This window comes from Morus notabilis, unplaced genomic scaffold (assembly GCF_000414095.1).
Source record: "Morus notabilis unplaced genomic scaffold, ASM41409v2 Scaffold271, whole genome shotgun sequence".
NCBI lineage: Eukaryota > Viridiplantae > Streptophyta > Magnoliopsida > Rosales > Moraceae > Morus > Morus notabilis.
In genome coordinates, this window is record NW_010365721.1 from 457,433 (window position 1) to 474,790 (window position 17,358).

Genomic DNA, 17,358 nt, shown 5'->3' on the forward strand with positions numbered 1-17,358 from the left:
GTTTTTATTATTGAATTTTCTTCATACAAATTCCCTCCTTTCTATTTTATTTGCAACAAAATCTCAAAAACTATTCTTTTTCTTTAATTCACTTTTCTCTAACGCTCTTATTCTATTAGTCTTTCTTGTTATTTTGTTATCTCTTTGTGGATACGACCGCCCTTCTGTGCTACAATTGACCGCTTGTGAATATCACTTTTGGGCGTTAATCACTCACCCAGTACATGAGAGACGCCATTCCGGTTGTAGAAATTGATCCACTTAATGCGGATCAAGATGTGAATCAAAATCACAATCCGGATCGGAAAACCCAACAACATCATAACCATCCGCAACGACAACAAATAAATATATTGAGGGACGAAATAGCTGGTACTATGTGGGCTGCATTCGAAAATAATCGGCATCGATAGACTATTATTTGTGTATTACTTATGAACCATATATTCAGATGCGTTTGTTAACTAATTGGACTAGAAATTAGACTTTCTTTAGAATGAGTTTGTTGCTTTTATAATGGATAGATTATTATATGTTTGTATATATATATATATAAATGAAGAACATTTGTATACAACTTATGATTTTGTGTTAATATGGCGCTGAATGTCCACGTTTTAGAAGAATATATGCATATGGGCTGAATGTTAATTTGTGTAAGTTGTGAGTTTGGATTAGTGCAAGTGAACACAAAATTGAAGTTTTAAATGTTAAATTAATCTCTTATTAAACACTCAACTCAAAATTCACATTACAACTCCAATTAAAAACAACTAAAATCCACTTTTTCAACTCTAATCACAAAATTATAATTTGTGAAGTGAACGCACCATAATTCTTATAAGTCTTTTTGCCCAACAAAATATTCCATAAGAATATCAATTTTTAAGTCCTTTTGCCCAACAAAATATAAAAATAACTGAATTTTAAGAATTAACGTACCCTAATTTAATATAATCAAAATACGTGGCATTGCAATAATAATTTTATTAGAATTAAAGTAAGTTGTCTAAACCTCACAGGATAAAGAACAAATGTGCACCTATCAAAAAAAAAAAAAAAGGAAAAAAGGAAAAAAAGAAGAAACAAAAGAGAGAGAGAACAAATGCGCAAAATATCCTAATCAAATTATTTTTTCGTTTTTTTGTTTTTTTTTAATCTTTATTGTTTTGTGAATTTTTTTTACATTTTAATTTTTCTTGTTGTTTTTTTTAAAAAATGTTATTCCCCACTTTACTCCTATGATTAATTTTTTGCATGTGTTCATATTTTATTTTTAGTTGCTTAAAATAATTTTCTTCAAATGTGTCTTTATTTAATTTTTTTTATCAATTGTTATTTTTACACATATTCCCTTTTGATATAAATTCAAAAAGATTGAATAAATGAATTTATCATTATTTGGTAAACAATAAACTCTTCAGGTGCCTCTAATACGATAATACATACGGAGCACATTACAAAACTAGTAAAGATAAAAAAGGAAAAAAAAAGAAGAAACGGAAGAGAATAAAGAGCTCCACATGAGAACCCTAGAAAAGAGAAGTATTAAGAAAAAGTTGACTATTTTGTGTATTATTAGATTAGATTAGATTCGATTAGATTAAACGTTAAATATATATATATATATATATTTAAAAAAAAAAAAAAAGGAAATTGGTTGAGAGCATGCTAATCAGAAAATAAATTCATTTTATGTCAGCATTATTTGCTCAATTGCTCTATTTTCTTGGTCCAAGCATTTGCGTGTGCGCTCTGAGAAGAGTTGAAAACAAGACGCACAAGAAAAAAAGGTAAGAATATTGGTTGTGTGAGGCTGAATTGGTGGGCAACACCTGGCAAGTCAAATAGTGCTTCTCAACTAGAAGCACAATTTATAGGTAACCGTCTCAATCTGTAATCTAGTTTGCAGATCTCACACCAGAAAACATATAAACTAAAAAAGTATTTATCAATTTGCATATTTGCTCCTTGAGATGTTAAAAAACTACTAAAATACTCTAAAACAATAAATTTAATGTCAATTTTTGTTAAAAAAAACTCAATAGAGAAATGTTTTTTGTTAACATTTTATTGTTCACGAAAAACGGACGTTACGTTTAAAAATTAAGGAGTAAAGTGTTACAACATATATAATTCAGAGGGAATTTTTGTAATAATACTTCATTAAATTTATTTTGATTTTTTATCAGATTTAAGAGGCTAAGGGCCTGTTTGTTTCTGTTTTTGTTTCCGTTTTTCACGTTTTTCGAGGATAAAAAATGAAAACGTGTAGACAAAACGCGTTTGGTGCAAAATTTTCTAAAAATTGAAAATAAAAACGTTTTTGTCCTTTTCTAAAAATCTGAAAACGACTTATTCTTGTTTTCATTTTCTCCGTTTTCCTTTTCTCTCTTCATCCTAGACCAGAGACTTTGCCGGTTTTCCTTTTTCAAATACAATCAAAGGCCTCTAAGCAAGGAAACATCTCGATCTCCAATTTCCTGAATTCAAAACCACTTCTTTTAAATTGATTAAGTATGATTAAGGATGTGTAGAAATCAAGTTAAAAAAAAGTAACAAAATAATTAGATCTGGAGGTTGGCCCTTAATCTCTCTAATTCCAAGCACAAATCAGATTTGAGCACGAGGTTGGGCTTCGCACCAGAGGCATGGCGCAATGGTCACCGGGTTAGGCAGGCGGAGGAGGTGGCTTTGCTAGCGGGGAACGGCGGCGGTGTAGGGTCGACATTTGTGTGGGTTGGGGATGCACGACATTTTGACAAAGAGTCGAGCTGAGTCCTGTACAACCTCAATCGTAGGAGGCCCGTCCACGATCTGTGGAAGAGTGGTAAGGTGGCAACGGCTGGTTGTGGTGGTGAAGTGACTGAAGAAAGGGTAGGGTGGTGGGTTGATCGACAAGAAGCTAGGGTGGTGATTCTACTATGACGGTGACCTCTGTTGAGTTTGCGACGGCTTCCGGGGTGGTGGGTTGTGACAGCGAGAAGACGAGGACGAGAAAGATAAATGGTATTGGTATTTGCTTTGTTTCAATGAACAGAGAAGAAGGTCAGAGATGGGGAAGAATGTGTTCTTCAGATTTGTGGTCTTTTTTTAATGTTTTTTAATCAATCTGATCTGTTTTTTATTTTTGTTTTTCTAATTTTTGTTCTGTTTGTTTGTTAATTTTAGTCTTTAAATTTTTTTAATTTAATTTGATTATTTATTTAATATATTAAATACTATTACATGTTTTCAAAAATTAAACCACCAAACGCAGTTTCAGGTTTTTTTAAAACTGAAATTAATCTCTAAATAAAACTACCAAACACATTTTCAGAAATAATTTCAAAATGAAAATGAAAACGTTTTCATTTCCATTTTCATATAGAAAATAAAATCATTTTGAAACCAATTCCAAACGCATCCTAAGAGTTGTGCAATCAAAAGATTTGCGTTACGTTTTGAATTGAGATATTGAAATTTTTTATCAAATGTGATTTTTCATCACTAAGGGTACGTTTAGTTTGATGGAATAAAATAAAAATAGGAATATGAATAGGAATATAATGGAATAAAATTGGGAATAGACTAATGATTTATTCAAATTCCATTGTTCGGTTGAGCATTAGAATCAATATTGAAATTACAATTATTGTGTTTGGTTAGACATTGAAATAGAATGTAATAGTATAAGTTTTTACTAAAATACCCTTTCATTTTATTCATTAATAATGTATTTAAACTAATTCAAGTATGTTTCAAGTTATTTCTTACCTTGATATTTAAAGTGAATATTTTATTTGATATATATAACCAATATTTTTATGGGATGTTTGTTTCTAAGGCTCGTTTTTAGTTCTGAATCATGGTTTTTGGTTGTCTACAATGTTTTTTTTCTCACAAAAAATTTGATTTTTAAAAATGAGAATCATAAATTATGGTTCTGAATCTATAACCAAACGTCCTATTAATAATTTTAACTTTAATATATGACTACTCACTCAAAAAGTTTTTAAAGTAAATTTGGGAGGGATGGGGGTATTTAAAGTAAATTTTCTAATATTGCTAGGGATAATTTAAGGAGAGAAAATTTTAATTAATATATGTTTTAGAATGGAATGATTATTCAACTAGTTCGCTTTAAGAATTGTGATTCAACCATGTGAAAGAATGACAATTCCATAAGAATACTAATCTTAAGTCTTTTTACCCGACAAAATATTCCATAAGAATACTAATTTTTATGTGTTTTTGCCCAACAAAATATAAAAATAATTGAGAGGACGTTTATTTTTTATATTCGTCTTTAATTCTGAATCATAATTTATAATTTTTTATAGTATTTTTCTCTCATAAAAAATACACGTAAAATAAGAATGATTCTGAATCTATGAACTAAACGTACACTGAATTTTACGAAGTAACTTACACTAATTTAATATAATCAAAATACATCGCATTGGAGAATGATTCTGAATCTATAAACTAAACGTACACTGAAGTTTACGAAGTAACTTACACTAATTTAATATAATCAAAATACATCGCATTGCAATAATAATTTTATTAGAATTAAAGTAAGTTGTCTAAACCTCACAGGTTAAAGAACAAATGTGCCCCTATCAAAAAAAAAAAAAAAAAAAGGAAAAAAGGAAAAAAAGAAGAAACAAAAAGAGAGAGAGAGAGGGAATAAATGCGCAAAATATCCTAATTAAATAAAGAAAGATAGCTAATACCTGCAAATGGCGTATACCTGAGACTGGAGATTGTCAAAGCATATAGAAGATTGTAAAATTGTAACTAACGTCCTTCTTTTCGCTCCCTCTGAAACTTCTCTTCTATTTCTTCTTCCATTCTTTGAAGGTTCCGAAGTGGATATTATATTCATCATTCTTTCCTCCTTAAACCCCGAAAGGTAACGTCTTTCATAATAAAGCTCTCTCTTTTTGTCTTATCTGTTGCAAGTTAAATTTTTCTCTGTCACTGAGAAAATATCAATTGATCTCTCCTTTTCTTATTGTCCTTTCTTCAAACAGAATCCAATCTTTCTTTCTTTTTTTGTTTACTTTTTATCAAATCGTTATACCCAGGAAAGTTAAATACTTCTCCTCCTTTTTGCCTGTTTTTCCCCATATTTGTTTCATTTCAAAACTTGTTCTTGCCAATCTATTTCAATTGAAGTTCTTTGTGTACATTAGAATTGAGAATCCGTTTATATATGTTATATTGTCTTTTGATCCGTTTATATATGTTATGTTATCTTTTGATCTTTATGCACAATTTGTTTATGCAGTTGTTGGTGTAAAGAACCTTACTTTAGTGTTCAGTAATGGATAATTACGGTTCTTCAAATTCATACCCATATCAAAACTCATATACATACCCTCATAATACTCCTCCTAATCCTCCTCCACAATACCCACCTCCCATTTCAGATCCATATCCACCAGCACCAGCCCCAGCTCCTGCTCCTGCTTCATATCCATATCCATACCAATACAATTCTGCCTACTCATCTCAAGCATACCCACAACAACCATTTTCAACCTCACATTCAGGACCTGTAGATTATCACCATCCTCCTCCAACTTCCCATTATTCCCCTCCATATCTGTACCCATATCCGTGTCCCGCTCCTCCCGTAGCTCATGGTTCTTCTCAGCCATCCCTTCAACACCATGACAGTTTCCAATATGGCTCATCATCAGGCCATTTTCACAATGAGCAATCCACTGCAAATTACCCATCTGTTGAAGTCCCATCACCCCAAGTCGCTCCTCGTGCCGATAGCTTCTCGAATCATCATTATCATAGGCAAGAGAGTTATAGTTATGCTGGAGTTGGGAATTCTGCACATCATGAATTTGATGCCGAATCTGTCTCTTCTACAACCCCACTTGTTTACCCTCCTCTGGATGATCTTTTGAGTAATGTGCATCTGTCTGATAGTCACCCGACTGCCCCTGCATCACCCCCAGCGCCTGCAGTGCCAACTAGTTCTCCTCAAAGTGCTAGGTATGATAGGCATGGGGAGTTTTATGGGTACCCCAATAGCTCGTTTTCGAGTAACTGGGAAGGTTCTTATTTGGATCAGGTGGGTTCACCTAGTCATTCTGTATATTCACATTCGGGCTCATTCAATGGGTCACAGCATAGTCAGACCTTGCAAATTGTGCCACAGCAGTATAAAGGGTCCTTGAAGGTATTGCTTTTACATGGTATTTTAGATATTTGGGTCTATGATGCGAAAAACCTCCCGAACATGGACATGTTTCACAAAACTTTGGGGGATATGTTTGCAAGGTTGCCAGGGAATGTGACCAACAAAATTGAAGGGCACATGAAGAATAAGATTACTAGTGATCCGTATGTGTCGATTGCAGTGTCCAATGCTGTAATTGGGAGGACTTATGTGATTAGCAATTGTGAGGATCCTGTTTGGGAGCAGCATTTCAATGTTCCGGTAGCGCATTATGCTCCTGAAGTGCACTTTGTCGTTAAAGATAGTGATGTTGTAGGGTCACAGCTTATAGGAGTTGTGGCGATTCCAGTTGAACAGATATACTCAGGAGCCAGGGTTGAGGGGGTTTACCCTATCCTGAATACTAGTGGGAAGCCTTCCAAGCAAGGAGCTGTTTTGAAACTTTCAATTCAATACATACCAATGGAGAAGCTAAGCATATACCATGCTGGAGTTGGGGCAGGCCCCAACTATTATGGAGTTCCCGGGACCTATTTCCCCCTTAGGAAAGGTGGCAGAGTTACTCTTTATCAGGATGCCGATGTTCCAGATGGGTGCCTTCCGGAATTGAGACTTGATGGGGACTTCTCATACGTCCATGGGAAGTGTTGGCAAGACATTTTCGATGCAATACGTCAGGCCCGACGTTTAATTTACATAACGGGGTGGTCAGTGTGGCATAACGTTAAACTAGTTCGAGATGCTAGTCATGCATCAAATTTCAGCCTAGGGGATATTTTGAGGTCCAAGTCTCAAGAAGGAGTGAGAGTGCTGCTGCTTATTTGGGATGATCCCACTTCAAGGAGTATTCTGGGTTATAAAACAGTGAGTATCTTGTCTTTTATTAGATCTGCTTTGCTCATCTATTTCAGGGTATACATTACTTTAGTATGGTTAATTGAATATAATCTCTCTGTTTTTGATGATTTTTATAACTTCTTTACTTGTTTTAGATCATCGTAAGAGCATCACTTTTTTGTTTTGAATTAAAAATAAAAAATGCTAGTAGTTGGTCATTGTGATTCGTTATGTGGTGGCTCAAGATGGAAGCAACTTGGTTACTTCTGTTAATATGAAAGTGTTTGTAGCTTTGTATGGATAGGAAGCAACTTAATCCACTGACTTAGATTGAGATAATTGTCTTAAAAATAATTTAACAAGTGTGCTAAATATGATATTTTTTATTCGTCCTTAAGAAGTTGAATCTCCCATTTTCAGATTATACATATTCGTTAACTTCATTTTGTTTTGTCTTCTAGGGAGTTTAATGAGTTTCGTGTCATTTTAATATTTTCTCATCAGAATTTTGTCTTTGTTAATTATTTTGGAAAGTTTACTCTCTATTTAGACTTCTTACTGTTGTATTTATTCTTCCCTTCAACTGAAATATCAATGCAGGATGGAATCATGCAAACTCACGATGAGGAAACTCGGCGATTTTTCAAGCACTCATCTGTGCAAGTTCTACTCTGCCCCCGCAGTGCTGGAAAACGACACAGTTGGATAAAGCAAAGGGTAAGGCAAAACTAATTGACTTTCATTTTCTAGTTATTTTTACCAGTTTTCTCAAGACATCAGTGTCTAAAGTTGTAAATTCTCTTTCTTTATCTTGAATTTCTATTTGATATAACTTCTTAGAAATCACTTACTGTTAGTGAGCAACAAAGGCCTTACTGGAATAATGCTTATAGTTTCCTACATTTTGTTTATTATTGGTGGTTGGTTTGGCTAATTTCCCCTGATTACATGTGCAATTTTGGGCGTTACTTTTAAAGATTTCCGAGAGTACTATGTGGGAAGTTGGCTTTACAGCATTCAAATTTTGGAAATACAATTGTACACAGTTGTGCCACCATTTCTACCTTTTAACGACGAATATTGCCTGAGTCGGTGGTGGATATGTTGGAAAACCATGGAAGTTTGTCTCTTAAGGGTTGGATGTTTTCCTTCAAAACACAAAATTGAGAGTTGGGGATGGGACTAAAATTTTGTTTTGGAAAGACAAATGGTGTGTGAATGAGCCTTTGGAAGTTTTGTTCCCTCGTTTATTGAGAATCTGAGACTTTCCTAATGCCTCTATTGCACAAATTCGTTCACAATCCGATAATGGTGACCCAAATTGGAATCTTGGTTTTAGGGGAGGCCTCAATGATAGGGAAGCAAAGGATTTGTATTCTCTACTTCAATTACTCAATTCTTCTCCTTTTCAGCCATCTAACCCTCTGATCAAAGAGTTTGGTTGTGTGATTCTAAGGGATTTTTGCGTCGATCTTTTTTTCTTATTTAGTGGATAGACTTGAAAACTTGAATTTTGATTCCTCTCAATTCATTTGGAAATCTAGTATCCCCCATAGAATTAAAGTCTTTGCTTACTTGGTTGTGCTTGGGAAATTAAATACTTGTGATTTGGTGCAGAAGATAAACCCTCATAGGGTTCTATCCCCTTCTTGGTGTGTTCCTTGTAGAGGTAGTGAAGAATCCATAGACCATCTATTGTTACACTGTCTGGTGGCAAGTTCGGTTTGGCAGAAATGATTATTAGAAGTCGGTTTTTATTGAGTCTTTCCAGCTCACTGCAGTACGGTTTTGAAGGAAGATTTGGCAGGATTGGAACTGAACAAGATGGCAAAAGTACTGTGGAAAAGCATGGTGCTGTCTGTTTTGTGGACTCTGTAGTCGGAAAGAAATGCTAGAATTTTTGAGGAAAAAGAGATAGATATCATTGAAGTTTTTGAGAAAGCAAAGTTTACAGCTTCCTTATGGGCATCGTCTGACAAAGCCTTTAAGGGTTTTCCTTTCTCTTTGGTTGTTTTGAATTGGAAAGATGTGTTAGGTTTCTGATTTTCTGGTTTGTTCTGCTTTGTTTTTGTTTTATCAGCGAGGATATCTTATCCTCCCCTTTTGTAATTGATTAATTTCAATAAAACTTGTTTTCTTATTAAAAAAAAAATCATTGCTTTTGCACTCTTAGGAAGTTGAGACAATCTATACACACCATCAGAAAACTGTAATTGTTGATGCTGATGCTGGAAACAACAGAAGAAAAATCATAGCTTTCATTGGAGGACTCGATTTATGTGACGGAAGATACGATACTCCCCATCACCCGCTGTTTAGGACACTGCAAACAGTGCACAAGGATGATTATCACAACCCTACTTTCACGGTAGTTGCTAAACTCCTTAATTTTCTTTATAATGGCACATTTTGGAGCAGCTTTATACGCACCATGACTTAACAATGTTATTTGTACATTGAAAAAAAAAATAAAATAAAGAAAGAAAGAAACCAGAATTTTTTGTTAGGATCCTACTACTTATCTTTAGAAAAATAAAGAAATTAAAAAAAAAGAAATTGGCAAGCAGCTGTATCAGTCAAAACATCAGAGGTATTTTGAAGAATTAGGAGTGATGCCTGTTTGGGATTTCTAAAACTGCTTATGATGCTATTATCACTTTATAAGTTCTTGACGGGGTTTTATATTTACACAAAGTGTACTTAATTTCCAGCAGAAGGGATCACTATTATAAAACTTGTATGAGTGAATTGACTGGCCTTTTGAGAAAATAAAAAAAACAAATCCCAAAGTAATTTTTGGAAACCTCACCTATCATTAGATTTGTGCACGTTCATAAAGCACTGATATTTATACACTAAATATTCATTATAAGAATCTTGCATATTGTCTTTAAATAGTTTAATCTGTTTTTTTTTTTTTTTTTTTAAACACTTTAGTCATTGAAAATGCGTAGAGTTATCTTAACATAAATCCAGTTAAACTGCAAGTGTTTTAAACATTCTCATGTTTACTGTACGTGTCAATCACTAGAAATTCCTAGTGGGATGTAAGACCAATATAGCAAAGAAGTTAATATCCAAGTAAATGATGCTTTCCTTCTCTTAGGCAATGAAATAAACCTGTACTTTGAAATTTATCTGCTTGGATTATGACCTCAAACAGGGTACCGTTGCTGGTTGTCCAAGAGAGCCATGGCATGACTTGCACTCTAGAATTGATGGTCCCGCAGCATATGATGTTCTTACTAACTTTGAAGAGCGCTGGTTGAAGGCTTCAAAACCGCAGGGGATGTCAAAATTGAAGAGGAACTTATATGATGATGCTTTACTCAGGCTAGAAAGGATTCCAGACATCATCGGATTGGCTGATGCTACTTGCACCAGTGAGAACGACCCCGAAAATTGGCATGTTCAGGTAATGGCATCTTAATTCGATATTAAAACTGCGTTAAGACCTTGCTCAACTGGTAAAGTGGTGGAATGCATGGGATTAGGATTACCCTTAGTGGCATTTTACCATATTATCCATTGAAATAGAATAGGACAAGTGCTTCCTTTTCCTCCCTTTGACTGGTTTATTTACTAAATCATGAATGGAATTCAAGTTTCAAGTGACCAAGACTACAATAAAATCAAATGTTTAATTCGCTTCACGTTTTCTTTTTCTTTCCTTTTCAAACACCTTACTCTTCTGATTACAATCCATTGCGAATTAATAAACACGCCCATAGATATACATCTTCTCAAACCAGAAAAGATGAATAATCTAATTTGTTTGTATACCTAGGCTTAGTGCAGAAACAGTTATTGTTACGGTATCTTATCGTTGGATTTATGATGCAGATATTTCGTTCGATCGACTCAAACTCAGCCAAACATTTCCCCAAGGATCCAAAAGATGCCACAAGCAAGGTATGGAAAATTTGATGGATAAATCTTCTCGTCTATTTTATTTTTGAGATTCTATTGATGTCTGGAGTATGGTTGGTGATTGATATTCTCCTCAACAGAACCTGGTTTGCGGAAAGAATGTGCTGATAGACATGAGTATACATACAGCATATGTGAAGGCCATTCGTGCAGCCCAACATTATATTTATATAGAGAATCAGTACTTCATTGGGTCCTCATACAATTGGAGTTCGTATAAAGATTTAGGTGAGAAACAATCATCTTTTATATGAAGAGACCAAGAATTGTAGATGAAATGCGTTGTTGTGTTGATTGCATTTGCACGTAATACATATATATATATATATATATATATTTTTTTTTTTTTGAAAAGAAACGAACTTTATTAATAATGTAGGAAAGGGAAAGGAGGAAGAGATATCCTCAATAGACCCAGACCCAAAAATACAATAAAGTTAAAACCAAAACTTAGCATTGACCACACAAGAAAACTCGAGTAAAGGCTAAATAAAAGGAGCCCAACTCGTGATGAAATCCGAAAAGATTGGTCTACCAAATTCTTTGTCCCTATACCAACAATGATACCCAATACTTTGTTTTATCCCAAAGAAAAGACCCATCCTCCTCCTGATCCTCAAAGATTCTCTGGGCTTGTTCATTTGCACCCAAACTTAAAAAAAGTAAACTCAAGTTACAACTTTATTCAAGTTCATGTTCTTTTGTAAAATTTGAGTTTGAACTTGAGTTTGAACTTGAGTTTGGGACTAAAATTTGAGTTCAAGTTCCCCCTTCAACTCAAGTTCCTAAACTCAAACTTAAGTTAATGAACAATATTTTTTCTATTCTTAATAACGCCATCATTTTAATTCCGATTGAGGTGATTTTTTTTCTATGCGTTCACAATGAAGAGACGAATAAAACCCCACCCATATACCCTATTAAAATTTTCCATCACCATTGAGTTTTTATTAAAATACTATCCAAACACAAATTCAAGTTTTGACCCACCCAAACACAAACTCAAATAGATTCCCAATTCAAACCAAACTTAAAATGTGCACATCCAAATACAAATTCAAATTAAATTCTCAACTCAAATCATACTCAAATACACCTTAACTCAAATCAAGATATGAACTCAAGTCACCCTAACTCAAAAAATGCAAATGAACAAGCCCAGATCTATTATTCCTTTCTAGCCATAAGCCCCAAAAAGTAGCTAAAATTGTAGTATGAAATTAAGAAGGCCTATGAATTTTTCGGTTGAATAGGGGTTAATATTAATGCAATAAGAAAATGTCTCTGAAGATTGGGTCCTTGAGAAAATAAAAGCGTGTATACATAAGTAGTCAAAGGTCTACATGTATATATCTGTAGTCTTGCTCTCAATGGGGGCACGAGCCCCCACTGAGAATTTGAAATTTTCTTTTATTGGGTGTAAAGTTTTGAAAATTTCCTAATAAATTAAAGAAATTATACTTATGCCCCCAGTCGGAAAAAATTATGCTTGTGCCCCCACTTAAGTAAAGACTTGTAATTGTACTGTACTTATTACTTTTGTGCTTTATATTACCACCACCTAAAAAATGTCCTGGCATTGCAACCGTCAATGCTTGTTCGTATTTTGTGCTATATATAAACTGTATGGATTAATTACAAAAATTCATCCTGAATTATACCCTCTGTAACACTTTGCCCCCTAATCTTTAAAACGTAACATATGTTCCTCCTAAATAACGAAATGTTAACAAAAGAGCCCCCTCCATTAGGTTTTTAACTGAAATTGACATTTAATTTGTTATTTTGAGGGTATTTTGATAATTTTATTGTTTAAAATTTAATTTGAATCTAAACTAATTTAAATATTAAAAAAAAAAACTTCATAAAATTTTTTTTCTACCAAAAAAAATTCATAAAATTTTTAACTTACATTCAATCAATAATAGATGTATCATAATTAAATGCTCAAATTTAAAGTAGTTTTAAATTCAAACTAAATTTTAAACTATAGAGCTACCAAAATACCTCGAAATAACAAATTACATGTCAATTTCTCTTAAAAAACTAATGGAGGGGGCTTTTTTGTTAACGTTTTATTGTTTAGAGGAAACGGATTTTACGTTTCAAAGATTGGGGGCAAAGTGATATAAGGGGTATAGTTCAGGAGGAGTTTCTGTAATTAATCCAAACTGTATCTGTTACTTTTTACTAATCACTTTTCATTTCCAGGAACTTTATTGCTGCAGTATTATGAAATTGTATTTTGGATTATTTTGACTGGACAAGAATGTGGCAGTGAAGGGATTCTTACATTTTCATTCTTCAGGTGCTAATAATTTGATCCCTATGGAAATTGCCCTTAAGATTGCGGATAAAATTAGAGCAAATGAGAGATTTGCTGCTTATATTGTTATTCCTATGTGGCCAGAGGGTGTGCCAACTGGTGCTGCTACACAACGGATTCTATTTTGGCAGGTGGCTACATTTACTACTTGTTTGTTAAAATCCATAACTAGTTAACTACCATATTATTTCTCAGTAAGTCTGCATAGTGGAGTGTAAGTGCATTTGAAGCAGCTTTATGAATGAATGAATCCAATTACTTATTGTGATTTTGGTTGGTTTCCTCATAGTGGAGATGTCTTTTCCAGATTTTGAAAGGCCTTCACTCTGCTCCTTGCTTTTTTTGATAGGAAATGAAAATTTCATTCATCAAATGAAATCTATACAAAAAGATTGGACAGATGAGAGATCCATCCAAAAAAGAACAAAATACAAGAAATCAAAACAAACAAACAAACCAGAAAGGATAATTCAAACCCGAAAAAGAACAGCTAAACCAAAATATCTTCCCAACTAAGCAAAATCAAGGACAGAGGAAAGTCCTTAAATGATTTATTTGTAGAAGCCCCAAGGGAAGCAAGAAATTTCGCCTTCTCGATTGGGTCTTCAACAAGCATCTCATTCTCTTCAAAAATCCTCTGATTTCTCTCAAGCCAAACCACCCAGAGAATCGCTATAATAATGGCTTTCCACATCGATTTACCTTTTTGCCCCCTTCCAAAACCAAATAAATCTTCTATCAAAATTGTGTTACTTTGGGCAGAAAGACCCAAGAAAGTGAGGCAGCTCCCAGAACCTTAGACCATAATTTCCCAGCCACCTTACAATGGAGTAGTAGGTGATCCATAGATTCCTCATTCTCCCACATAACACACCAGCTAGGAGACAAAGCATGATTAGGATGTTTCTTCTGCACTAAGCCACAAGTATTCAGTTTCCTGAGGAAAAATAGCCAAGACCTTAGCCTGAATAGAAGCACAAGATTTCCAGATAAAGTCGGAAGGTTTGAAAGTAAGACTATTTGGACACTGAATCAGAGACTGAAAAGAGGAACTACAAGAGAATCCGTTGGAATCTGCAACCCAAATTCTGGACTCTGCTCCTTGCTTTTACTGGCTTAAAGTGTCATTTAAAATTAGAACTTTTTGAAGCATTAATATATAGTTTTAAGGTTTTAATTTCTTAAATTTTCAAATTGATGGGAGTTTTTAAGGTTATTTTGCTTATGTTTATTCTGCCTTGTTTCATGCAGTTGTTTGAACTCATATGGAGAGAAGAATACATATAAAAATCTAATCAAAATGTTGAATAGTATAGAAAATTACAAAAACCAATGAGCTCAACAAATTGCACACTAGGCACACTGCATTATTTTATGTTAGGATCCTGGTTGAGTCCCACATTGCTAAAGTATGGGCTTAGCATGTGGGTTTATAACCATTTGGGCACCCTCTCCCTACAAGCTAGCTTTTAGGGATGAGTTCTACCCAAGGGTTATAACAATTGGTATTAGAGCATGCTCCTCCTCAGGCCCACGTTGCGGAAGGGGCGACCTGGGGAGGGGCGACCTGGAGAGGGGCGATCTGGAAAGGCCAGAGTGGGCCATCCAGAGTGGGCCGCCATGGACGTCGGTGTCGGAAGCGTGGTGGTATGTTAGGATCCTGGTTGAGTCTCACATTGCTAAAGTATGGGCTTAGCATGTGGGTTTATAACCATTTGGGCACCCTCTCCCTACAAGCTAGCTTTTGGGGATGAGTTCTACCCAAGGGTTATAACATTTTAACACTTACATTTATTTCCTATATAGTTCACACACAGTAAAAGTAGAATTCTTTCTTTGCATTTTACATATCTTATAAATTATTGGTTGTTTCAGCACAAGACAATGCAAATGATGTATGAGACGATTTACAAGGCTCTTGTGGAAGCTGGGCTTGAGGGTGCATACTCGCCACAAGACTATTTAAACTTCTTCTGTCTCGGCAACCGTGAGGCCGTAGATGGAAATGACACAGTTGTCACTGGAAGTCCTGCAGCAAATACTCCTCCGGTGTCTCTCTCTATCCTTTTGAATTTCTTTTTTGATAAGAAAAATAGAAGAAAATAAAGGAAAAATGGATCAAATTTGTGAGGTGATCTTTAAGCAAGTTTCATTAGTTTTGATAAATGGGATCAAAACACAACTATGGAGAATCTTCTGTACATGTGGTTGTGAATGTCTTGCCTTAGGTTTCTGCTATTTCGCTGTATGTTTTTTTTTTTCTCTGAATGTGCTTGTTAATGTCTCGACTAATGTTTCCAGGCACTAAGTCGGAAAAGCCGGAGATTTATGATTTACGTTCACTCAAAAGGCATGATAGTCGACGATGAGTATGTAATATTGGGGTCTGCCAACATCAATCAGCGTTCTATGGAAGGCACAAGAGACACAGAAATTGCAATGGGAGCCTACCAACCTCATCATACCTGGGCAAGAAAACTCCGTAATCCTTGTGGTCAGGTAACTCTCTAATCAGGCATTAACTGCATTGGTTGTTTAAATTTTAGGAATTAATTTATCACGCAAACGGATTCGTCTCAATTTTCTCCTTCCTCAGCATTCAAATACAGAAAATTTCAAAAAAAAAAAGAAAATGTTACGGAAAATTTCTATTGGTACTATATTCATGAAATCGAGTGGTTGTCTACATGTGGTTTTGTTTGCATGGCAGTTGGAACTTGGAAACGCTAACAAACTTTCTGGAGTGGACTGGATTAATGCCACTTCAAGAACAAGAACATTACCCAAATACAAACTTTACTAGTGAATAAAATTGTTCAGTGCAAAACCATCCTCATAGATCATACAAATTATAAAAACGGCATGACTAGAACATACTAGAATAGGTTCGAAGCTTTACAAAATATTATTCAGTAAAGATGGTGGTTCGGTGAAAATAGAGGAATCCAATAGGCAGTCGAAATTCTTCATTTTCTGCGGCTTAGGTGCAGTGACTTCAATATGTCAAACAATGGAGTTCTTATGCAAAAATAATAGGATTGATGGTTTCAAAAAGAAGTTCAACGGGGAGCAGTATGTTTTGCTGATTGAGGTGCTCAAGAACATGAGGGGAGAATACATGGTCACAAGAATCAATGGCGGTGCCATTGGAAGCATCATTCTACCTGGAGACAGCAAGAAGACGGTATGGAATATCTTGATGTACAAGCTAAACAGGTTGACGGGAAGATCTAATTTCTTCCGAGGAACTAGAAAGGCTACAATGGTTCCATACAAGGCTGGAGACGACGTCATCAGAGACATCCAAGGATTGTTCGGCTTAGAATCTTTTGGGGGTGAATCCTCGACCAAGGAATAGGTAAGTTTTCCTATGCTTAGAACTTCTCAAGCAAGTTCTTGTAATTCATGTGAGGGATCAGTCTTTCGAATTAATTCCAAGGGAAGGGGCCAAGTTAGAGAGAGATAATCCAACAAACTCACAACCCTGGTCAGCTAGTTGAATTTAACCCTTGAGAGAATTATTTCTGATAATTTTCTATTAGATGCTGATGGTCTTAATGGGGAGAAAACCAACCTAGAACAACCAATGCAAACTTCATTCCCACAAGGAGAGAGGTTGTTTTGGAGGAAAAGGTTCTTTATTTATAGCATATTAATGCTTTCTCTAGTGATGAAAGGGTGGTTTTAGGTAAGGTGGGGGAAGATGTTCAAAAGATAGACTCAAAAAGCATTGGGTTCAAAGCAACAAACGGGTTCAAGTCCAAAAGAGGATCTTGGGAGCTTAAAAATTTGGAAAGAAGTGTCAAATATGACAAGAGAAGCAAGAATTAAAGGGGGAAAGAAGGTGATCAATGAAGATTGTCTCTTGGAATGTGAGACGGGTGGGTTCTACAAGAAACCAAAAGGGAGATGGAATAAAGCCAGGAAAAGAGGGATGATAAAAGAAAATTTGAACAGAATAAAGCCGGAAATTGTTATTCTACAAGAAACCAAAAGGGAGACGTTGAATGAAAGAATGATTGGGAGTCTTTGGAGGGTTAGATCCTGAAGTTGGCCTGCTCTTCCCTCAATTGGAAGATTG

At 34.8% G+C, this 17,358-nt stretch overlaps 1 protein-coding gene across 1 annotated transcript in view; it reads left to right on the forward strand.

Moving 5' to 3' along the window:
• Positions 1 to 4,708: 4,708 nt before the first annotated feature.
• LOC21403667 (phospholipase D beta 2) overlaps positions 4,709 to 17,358 on the forward strand; it is a 16,186-nt gene continuing 3,536 nt past the window's right edge. Inside the window, exons 1-10 of the mRNA XM_024172455.1 lie at positions 4,709 to 4,897; positions 5,276 to 7,048; positions 7,622 to 7,738; positions 9,195 to 9,389; positions 10,185 to 10,436; positions 10,865 to 10,933; positions 11,032 to 11,179; positions 13,260 to 13,408; positions 15,153 to 15,326; positions 15,579 to 15,776. Coding sequence (XP_024028223.1) covers positions 5,312 to 7,048; positions 7,622 to 7,738; positions 9,195 to 9,389; positions 10,185 to 10,436; positions 10,865 to 10,933; positions 11,032 to 11,179; positions 13,260 to 13,408; positions 15,153 to 15,326; positions 15,579 to 15,776 — 3,039 coding nt within the window. The 5' untranslated portion in view covers positions 4,709 to 4,897; positions 5,276 to 5,311. The remainder of the gene's footprint in view (positions 4,898 to 5,275; positions 7,049 to 7,621; positions 7,739 to 9,194; positions 9,390 to 10,184; positions 10,437 to 10,864; positions 10,934 to 11,031; positions 11,180 to 13,259; positions 13,409 to 15,152; positions 15,327 to 15,578; positions 15,777 to 17,358) is intronic.